Raw genomic sequence first — 8,918 nt, forward strand, 5'->3', positions numbered from 1 at the left:
GACAATATTACAAAAGGAGTAGGATGGTGACAAAAGCTCATCATTTAGCTTTTTCATCGCTGATATATTATGTGCGAAGGATCCAAAATCATAATTTTTTTTATGAGGATTAGTTAGATATAGAAAGGATATTCAGGAGCGTGCAGATACATATATACATGTCTTCAGATTATCTATTCAGATTTGATATGATACTACATAATATGAATGACCTTAAAATTTCATTTGGTACCTTTTGGATATATATGAACAAAGGCTACTGTAGCTGTCCCTTACAAATGGCTAATTACCACTGCAAATTTAACATTCTACCTGGTTCAACATTTTTCAATTGACTATTTTAACTGGCATGCATTTTGATAAAGTAAATCGCTATTTCCCTAAATAGTGATGTTAACCTGGATGAGAAGCTCTAGACCTCTAAAAGGTTTATAAGAAGCAGGTTAGCTATTTGTAAAACAAAATAATCTAGGTTGGAACCTGGTAATTGATCTAGCACTGAGCTTCCACAAAACACTTTGTAACTAATGAAAAAAACTACATAATGTGCCTCTCCATGTATGAGCTTAATTTCATATCAAATCTGGTTGTTAAAGCTTCCATGAGATAATGAAATCGGCAATATAATTCAATAACAATTATGCAAAAGAAGAACTACTAAGAACAATAACCAAGAAAAATGAGAGGAGGATTCTTACGATTTACCACATTACAAAGGATTCGGCATGAGAAGATTAAAACAACAGCCTAAGCGGCAACGATCGACTGCTTCCCCTTTTCCTACACCATTGGTAATAAAAGATAGATAGATACCAATAAAACTACCTGCTTCATATTTTCATGTCGATCTCCTCACCTGGAGGCCTCGCGTTACCAAAATGCAAACAAACCAAGATCAAGTATTGTCGAAAGCTGCAATTTTGGAATTACGAGAGGAGAGCTAGCACGAATCAGTCACAATGGTGAGACTTGCTTAAGCAATCGAGACCTTCGGTTCGGCTCCTCACAATCCTGAGGAAAATGTCACGTACCTGGCGCTCGAGGGTGTTTAAGCCCTCCTTCAAGGAATCGCAGACTTCGGTCACCTCTCCCACGCCCTGCCGCAGCTCCCTCTCTTTCTCCTCCGTCAAAGGAAACTCCATCTCTGGATCTAGCAGCTCCAACAGCTGGCGGCTGCACTTCTCCGTCACTAGGATCTCCTTTAGCAGCCCGCAGGAGTTCCTGCGATCCTTCTTCTTCGATTCCTCGAATATTCTCTCGTGGAGTGCAGTGATCGATGCGGCCCATGGGAAGTGCTTGGGGGGAGAGAAATGAGTCTGAAGCCCGCGGTCCTGGCAGGGGATTGCTGCCACGAGAGCCCACGTCACAAAGAAGAGGACCGAGCTCATAGTGAACACCAAGACGGCCAGGCCGTTGGTGGCGGCGACTTCATTGCCGCGAGGCGCGTTAAGGTTGTTTCCGATTGCCTGGAGTTGCCGGGCGGCGGACCAGGAGCGGGAGACACTCCCGGAGAAAGAACGGTAGTGTCCTGCGGAAGAGGCGGATCCTGCGCTGCCGACGCGGCGATGTTGCGGCGTCTCCTTGCCGCTGCGGCCGAATGAACGATTGCGGAGGCTCAAGATGCACGGGGCTTCCTTCTCGTCGAGCAAGAGGAGGGTGAGATCGTTCAACGCCTTACAGGCGCGGCGGATCTGGCCCTTGCCGAGCGGTCTGCCGACTCCGGAGCCGCGGAGGGCAGCGATGGCAATCTCCAGGTGCTGCCTCAACTGCCGCATCTGGTCGACGCCATCCCGGACAGCATTGCAGACGTCGAGCGCCCTGACGGAGCGTTCGAAGAAGTCAGAGAGGAAGCGGTCAAGGGGCGGACGGGAGAGGTCCACCTTCCGGCCGTCCCTACAGCCGAACAGGATCCCACGGAACTCATCCTGGCAGACGAGTAACCCATCGAGCAACTCGCGGAGCCAGGGAAGGGAAAGCAGCTCATCCCCCGAGGAGGAGGCGAGGTCGAGGAAGATGTCCGCGACGTGCTTCTGAAACGCTTCGATTTCGAGGTCGTACGACCCACCCGGCGAATCGTGGTGGCCGCCGCCGTCGACGGAATGGACCTGCTCACGGCGGAGGCTGAGGATGGAGCGGCCAAGCGAGGCGAAGGGGGCGGAAGCCGGGCAATCCATAGCCGGCATGATCACTCACATCGTCGAGTTCATGCGGAAAACTTGAATAATCTGATGCGGAAACGGCGGATCTGGAAAAAGGCGATGGGGATGTAGAAATAGAACCAAAGTCGAACGCGCACGGCCTGGAGTGGTTTAGTGGTGACCGAGTCGAGCCGACTTCCGAATCCGCCCTCCAAATGAACCAAAATCTGGAAGAATCGGGTTGTGTAAAGCTGAATCCGGTCCGGTGCCACGGAAAGATGTCTGAGAGACAATACAATATTTTTATCGTTGCCTCAAATTAAAAGAAACATCAAATTAATCTCTTTAAAAAAAAATATCTATTTTATTTTTAAAATACCCTTAAATTCAATGTTGTTCTAGACGTTGTAATAGCCACATGCTAGCTTTTAGCCATAGAAGTTGATAACTGTAGGAATATTTTAGATCGATGGCTATAAAATGGGTGTTTATTTAATTTTAATCAGAAATGAGAAGCCAATGAAAATGAAAACGTAAATGATGGGCGATCCTATAATAAAACAAAATGATTGGGCAGGGAAAAGACATGGTTGTCAGAAGAAATGTCTTATTTGCAGCACATTAGGGCACAAATTGAGGCAGTGCATCACGTGGAAACCGGTTGCTGGAGAACAAAATACGAATTGAATGATGTGCAATGTGAGTGGCATTAATGGTGAGGGAGGGATTATGCGACATTGCAGAGTTGAGACAACGGTAGATAATAATAGATCTTAACCGACTTTGTTAGTTAGAGCTGTTGGCAGATGAGATGAGATGGAATGATGAAGTCTGTCTGACACCCTAGCAATAGCAGACACTACATGCAACAAACATATGGGCTGCCAGTTCATCAGAATCACTGACACTGACTAGTTATCAAGAAAATAAAAACAATCAATTGAGCAGGAAATGCTCAAAGCATACAGGGAACTGCCTACTCATGTTGTCAGTTTCCATGCTTTCAGCCAGTTGGTGCATCACATGGAACGTCCACAAAACACCATTCCCATTGACAAATAAGCAGTTCAGAATTACAAGTCCAATTTGCACAACACACATGGCAATGGCAAGAATGAGAAAGATGAAGCAGGTAGGGGTACCTGGTTTGCCAGTTCTTATTCTATTCACAGGCCAATTTGGTATCGAAGCTACTTAAACAGATGGCAAAAGCTTGGAATGCGGAGAGCGGATAGCGATAGTCCATTGTGAAAGTGTCTTTTGCAACCTTTCCAAACTGCAGTAGGATCTTGTCCCGCCCTGGCGCAGCTGGCTGTGATGCAGTTGCCAGGCTAGCAGTGGCAGTGGCCGGCTGTGTCGCTGCAATCAACTGGAAATTCTTCACTGAGGCAATTGTGACACGGCCCCGGAAGTTGAGGCACCAGCATTGCAGCTGCTCGTGCCACCGAGGTTGCTTGTTGTGGAGTACCAATGGATTCATCTTGACATCAGTCTCTGCAAGTACCTCTTGAGTGATATTGCAGAAACGAGCACTGCTGAATTCGGAGGATTGATCCATGTAAGAGGAAATGGATGAAAGGCTGCGGAAGGAATCCTCCAAGGAGCGTGTAACGAGATTGTCAGGTTGGCCAGGGACTGTACCACCAGGTACGAGTGCTGATACTGGAATGGAGTGCATGACACACTGCATTCTTCGTGGTCCTCGTGTTCCTAGCACGTTCAATCTGTATGTCACCTGACCTATGGGATAACTACCTGACGGCACCTTGGGTGAAACTTTCTTTGAGTACCATCTTCGGCTTATTCCACCAGGAGGAGAAAGAGCAGCCCCTTCATATGGAGGCTGAGTGTCGTAGATTCTGAAGTTTGTGCCAACAAAATTTGACCTGTAATGCCAAATGAAAGTGACTAGATTTGTCTTTCTCGCCTCCACCTACAATTTACGGGGGATCTTTGAAAGAATTAGTACCTCAACTTCCCAATATATGCACTGCTTGACCTTGATATGTTGCCAGCATCAATTGAAATTGTGTATTCTGTACATGTAGTTTTTCTGTTCTTTTTAGCAGATAAGAGAAACTTCCCATTCTCAACAAGCACAGCTGCACATCAAAATCCAGTAATGAATGAAAAAAAATTAAGATTACAAGCTAAAAGAAGAATGAAAGAGCATGTGTCATATCCAGAATGCCTATATGAAGAACAGCATCAACCAACTTTTATAGACACTTAAATTAAGATGCAAAAGCGTATTCACTGCAAATTTATCTTGCAAAAGCATCAACTAACTCTTGGGATAGATAAGCAATAATAAATGTAAGGAGTAGATATGGACAATCTGAGGGTTTATAATTAACGTCACAAAACAGAATCTAAATAGGAAATTTGCCGGCCAAATAAGAAAACAGAATTCCAGATGCAAGAATAGGAAGGGTTCCATCTTAGAATGCTCAAGAAAAATAACATGCAGAACCTTGTAACTGAATGCAGACATTAAGAGCCTAAAAATTATATACACACACACACAATATATATATACAATCATGAAGAACCTATTTTACTACCAATTTCTCGACCAATTCTATGATCCGGAAGATTAAATCTTTAGCATAGAGAACCATACTAGTCTCCTAGCATGGATTATCATTTAGTGAGCCATAATTGCAATGCAAGAGACAAAACATGTAGACTAAAAATTGGTAGCTACAATTGTAAACAAAGAAGAGCAGAAACACATTGGTAAAAAGAGAGAACTCGCATTAAGAGATTGGTAAAAAGCACCAGTGCAAAAAGTGGAGATTGCCAAGCATTTTTAGCAACAATCCTGAATCTCCGAATCAAGGTCAGATACTTTTCTGACTAAAAAGTTAAAACAGTGACATAAGAAGCCAGAGATCGACATCTGATCAATGAACTAGCCAATTAGACAATTTTCTGGAACTTGACTAAAGGTATCAATTAAGAAAGAAGTATGAAAATTTTGTTTCAATTTCACTAGGTCATCAATAAAGCAAGAAAACTTGCTAAAATGAGGTATTAATTTAGCTCCTTTGAATAATTAAATGCACACCTTTTGCACATCAATAAAGGACGCTACAAATGTAAAACAGGAGTATGATGAAAGAGCAACCTTACCAGGACTAAGGCATAAATAGAGATGATAAGTCGACCTTGACTTATCCCTCTTAATGAAGCACTGGATCATCCCATCTCGAGCTCCAGGCTGTACAGAGGAAAAGGCCTAAATCAATAATGTAATGAAATTTTACAAGGAAAAATTATTTAATTAAATTTTTAGTAGCAGAACTACTGAAGTAACTTCTAGGTCTTGGATATATGAGTTTCAACTTTTAAAGGTCAGCTACATGGATTGTATCTCGCCATTGAAATCGATGCAAGAAAATATTGTTACAAATATCCACCTTCTAAGCCACTTTTTAATTACACTAAGTACAATTTCCATTGATCTTTCTCAACCTATCACACAACCATAATTTGTTTAACTAGCATGACAGTAGAATCTATTGGCCTTAACTGTGTATGTCTATGTCATGTTAATCTATTTTTCTCATTATTGTTTCTTGTAGATGCACCTAATTACTCTTCCATACTAGTATTTTTTGAGTAAGGTGTTTTCCTTTCCATATACAATTAATTATGAGTCATTTCAATTTAGAACTAATAGGCAATGAGTGGCAACAGAATCAATTTGGTCCAACAGTTGACTAGAAAAGGATCACAGCTCATTCAACTACAGAATTGAGCTTAATACTAATTTTTGAATCTTATCATGGGTTTTTTTCTCTGAACCATTGATTTTTGGTAAAGTTGTTGGTGTGTTAAGCTAATGATTTCATTCTTGCTGATAGTTGGTGAACTGACCTTCTGATTGTTGAATTTATTGCTATAATCTTGTAAAATCGTCTAGCAATTTAATGATTTTCATGTGTGATGTTGAACCTAATGGTGGCTGAATTGTTACTGCATATGAAGGTTGATTAATGCTTGATTTCACAGAGTTTTGATTACATTTATAAGAAGTATTCAGCTTGTAATTAGTCTTGGCATTTTTTTTTTTTCAGATTTTGATGTTCACTGGATCAACAAGTGGAGAAGAGGAGCCTTTGCGCAACGCTAAAGTTGTTGCTTTGTGACCAAAAGGTCACGGGTTCGAATCCTAGAAACAACCTCTTGTAAAAAACAGGGTAAGGCTGCATACAATGGATCCTTCCCCGGGACCCTCGCATAGCGGGAACTTCGTGCACCGGGCTGAGAAATCATACTGGATCAACAAGTGGAGATGCACAGAGATTGATCTCAAGGATTTAAGTATGGATATGGGTGTTGGCCTGTATATTTCTGGCATTTTGACTGATTACAGTAAGTTCTTAGTCCTTTTGGTTTAACCACTGAGTATTCCTCAATGCTCACCAAAATGGTTGTAACTAATGTTAAACAGTCCAAGTATATACCTATAACTTTTATATATAGTAATGAAAATAAACAATATATTTGACAGTGATTAATTTCTCAAAGATAACTAAGTGTTCATCTATGTTGTCAAATAATCAAAAGAAATTAACCATAATTTTCTTAGAGATTACCTGTTTTAAAGATACAGGAAAAGTGAGCTTCCCAGAATGCTCTGGACGTTGAACAATCTCTTTACACATCTGCCTCCAAGATTTGCAAACAGCTGCACAAAAGATCACACTCTTGCGAGATGGCCATGTCGGTTCACTTTCGTCTAACCTTCTAATTACATCATGAAGTAGTTCAGGAGGAAGGCTAGCCCAGCAGCTTTGTTGGATAGCTTGATTAGGTTCATGTACTTCATGACCAGCAACTTGAGACTTTCCCTTGTGACGCCCATTAAAGCCTGAGAGTCTTACTTCGAAACTCCGCCTTGATAAACTACCAAAACTATCCCTTACATCACGAACTATGCTTCGAAATGACATCGGGCTTAACTCAATTGTAACAACAGCAACAGAGAATGAAAATGGCACAAGAGGTATGTAAATGACATCACAGAACCGCGCACATATAATTGACTACCTGCATATTGATAACCAGTTATACCTAAAGGTGATACAAACAGAAAGATCGGGAAAGAAAATGTTTTGACATTATTACTTTGTATGAGATTTATGGATCCAGAAACAATGGTAATTTTGCATATTGCAGTCCTAAAACACTGTATGACTGCCCAAATATATTAAGTCCACCAAATATATTACAAAACAAAAAGAAACTACCAGCACGTACTTATTTATCTCAACAAATCAATAAAGAAAAATTACATGGCACTTCTCCACAATCCAATAATTTAATTGTGTTCAGGAAAAAAAAGGCCAAAAAACTAATGCCTCTTTCTATTAACTTTCAATAAAGTCAATCAATATTAGCATGGAGATAATTACAGACATCAAAAAACATGAAGCTTATGAATATGAAAAGAAGCAACCTCCACCAACTACTGAATAAAGCATATGCTTAGAGTGGGCCAAATTAAGATATATGTATGCAAAATAAACCATCGCATCTATACGAAAAATTCCACAACGATCGGCCAAGGAGCAAGATCATAGAAACCACAACAGGTTCAAGCTAAAAACGAAGGTAGGAGTTACAAGTACAAACCGTTAAGCTCAAAAAACCTATCTTTGCTGCTTTTCCTCAAACCCTCCAAACCAAATCCCTCACCTGCTCCAAAAAAACAAAACGTAAAGGCTGATGAAACAGGAGATGGCAGACTATCATCTCGCACAATAGACAAATCCTCCCAGCGCAAAGAATTTAGCTTAGCGGAACAGACGATCTACCTTAAGTATCTCGACACAGAAGGCAACCCACTGACTTCGCGCCTTTGATACGATCACAAGAAAAGAATCGGCCCGACAAAATTACTTTTGGTACCGCAGATCCCTTCCTCGTCGCCGCTGCTTCGCCGCTGCCTCGAACCTACTCGAGCACAAACAACAGACAGGTAACTAGAGGCCAGGATTAAATCATATACGAGACGAGACGCGATGAGAACAAGAAGAGGGGGAAAGGAAAGAGAGCTCGTGTTTGTACTTTGTAGGGGTCACCAAGAGCCATAGGAATGACGTGCCGCAATAGAAGAGCAGGTACAAATACGAGGGGCCAAAAAGCAGGTAGAAAAGGTTTGGTATTTTTACTGTATGATATGATAATTTTACTAGTCTCATTATTTGTTGAAGATGATCAATTTGATTTTATACAAATTTTTCATCAGATTAAATCGATAAACATATATGATGATCAATTCTAAAGTCCAATATTTTTTAATCATGATCTTTATTTTGAAGAAAAATTTCTGTAAATATATCGTATCTGAGATTTGAACCGTGGATATTTTGGATGATAACCTGAATATCCTATCACGACACCAGAATTCCGAAAACTTGATATTTTACTTTGTGTTATTAAGGATAAATGATTTCCTTCTCGTCCAAATAATCAATGGAGACTAATCGAGTATAATTCTACTTATATCCAAATATCAAATTATATATATATATATATATATATATATATATATATATATATATATATATATATATATATATATAGTTATTTTAATCTTAGAATATCCATAAGGGCATCTACAGTGGGAGATTTATAGCATGCAATTTATGCTATAAATCTCTCAATATAAACCCCTCCCTCACTACATAGGTGGGGTTTATAGTTTTTTTTATAAACATGTATCAAAATTTTAGGACCAGTTTATAAAAAAAAATGAAGAGAGGATAG

General features: G+C 40.5%; 2 protein-coding genes across 2 annotated transcripts; both read right to left on the reverse strand.

Moving 5' to 3' along the window:
• Nucleotides 1-624: 624 nt before the first annotated feature.
• Nucleotides 625-2,413, reverse strand: LOC121992212 (protein ROH1-like). The gene is made up of 2 exons (XM_042546422.1): nt 1,032-2,413; nt 625-912 (listed from the first exon to the last, which is right to left on the reverse strand). The coding sequence occupies exons 1-2, from the start codon at nt 2,181-2,183 to the stop codon at nt 871-873; spliced, it is 1,194 nt and encodes a 397-aa protein (XP_042402356.1). The 5' UTR covers nt 2,184-2,413; the 3' UTR covers nt 625-870.
• Nucleotides 2,414-3,015: 602 nt separating this feature from the next.
• On the reverse strand, nt 3,016-8,216 carry LOC121992215 (tubby-like F-box protein 8). The gene is made up of 6 exons (XM_042546426.1): nt 7,964-8,216; nt 7,782-7,844; nt 6,743-7,196; nt 5,274-5,361; nt 4,108-4,240; nt 3,016-4,024 (listed from the first exon to the last, which is right to left on the reverse strand). Exons 3-6 carry the CDS (start codon nt 7,097-7,099, stop codon nt 3,301-3,303), a joined length of 1,302 nt encoding a protein of 433 aa, XP_042402360.1. The 5' UTR covers nt 7,100-7,196; nt 7,782-7,844; nt 7,964-8,216; the 3' UTR covers nt 3,016-3,300.
• Between the last annotated feature and the right edge of the window lie 702 nt (nt 8,217-8,918).

The sequence above is a fragment of the Zingiber officinale genome, chromosome 6B (genome assembly GCF_018446385.1).
Source record: "Zingiber officinale cultivar Zhangliang chromosome 6B, Zo_v1.1, whole genome shotgun sequence".
Classification (NCBI taxonomy): domain Eukaryota; kingdom Viridiplantae; phylum Streptophyta; class Magnoliopsida; order Zingiberales; family Zingiberaceae; genus Zingiber; species Zingiber officinale.

What these genes read in the sequence shown, in the direction of transcription:
- LOC121992212 (XM_042546422.1), bottom strand. Translation starts at nt 2,183, where the DNA reads ATGCCGGCTATGGATTGCCCGGCTTCCGCCCCCTTCGCCTCGCTTGGC. An exon ending in TAAACACCCTCGAGCGCCAG is followed by an intron (nt 913 to 1,031) that starts GTACGTGACATT and finishes CCAAAATTGCAG; the next exon opens with CTTTCGACAATACTTGATCT.
- LOC121992215 (XM_042546426.1), bottom strand. Translation starts at nt 7,099, where the DNA reads ATGTCATTTCGAAGCATAGTTCGTGATGTAAGGGATAGTTTTGGTAGT. An exon ending in CTATTTATGCCTTAGTCCTG is followed by an intron (nt 4,241 to 5,273) that starts GTAAGGTTGCTC and finishes TTTGATGTGCAG; the next exon opens with CTGTGCTTGTTGAGAATGGG. An exon ending in GCATATATTGGGAAGTTGAG is followed by an intron (nt 4,025 to 4,107) that starts GTACTAATTCTT and finishes TTGGCATTACAG; the next exon opens with GTCAAATTTTGTTGGCACAA.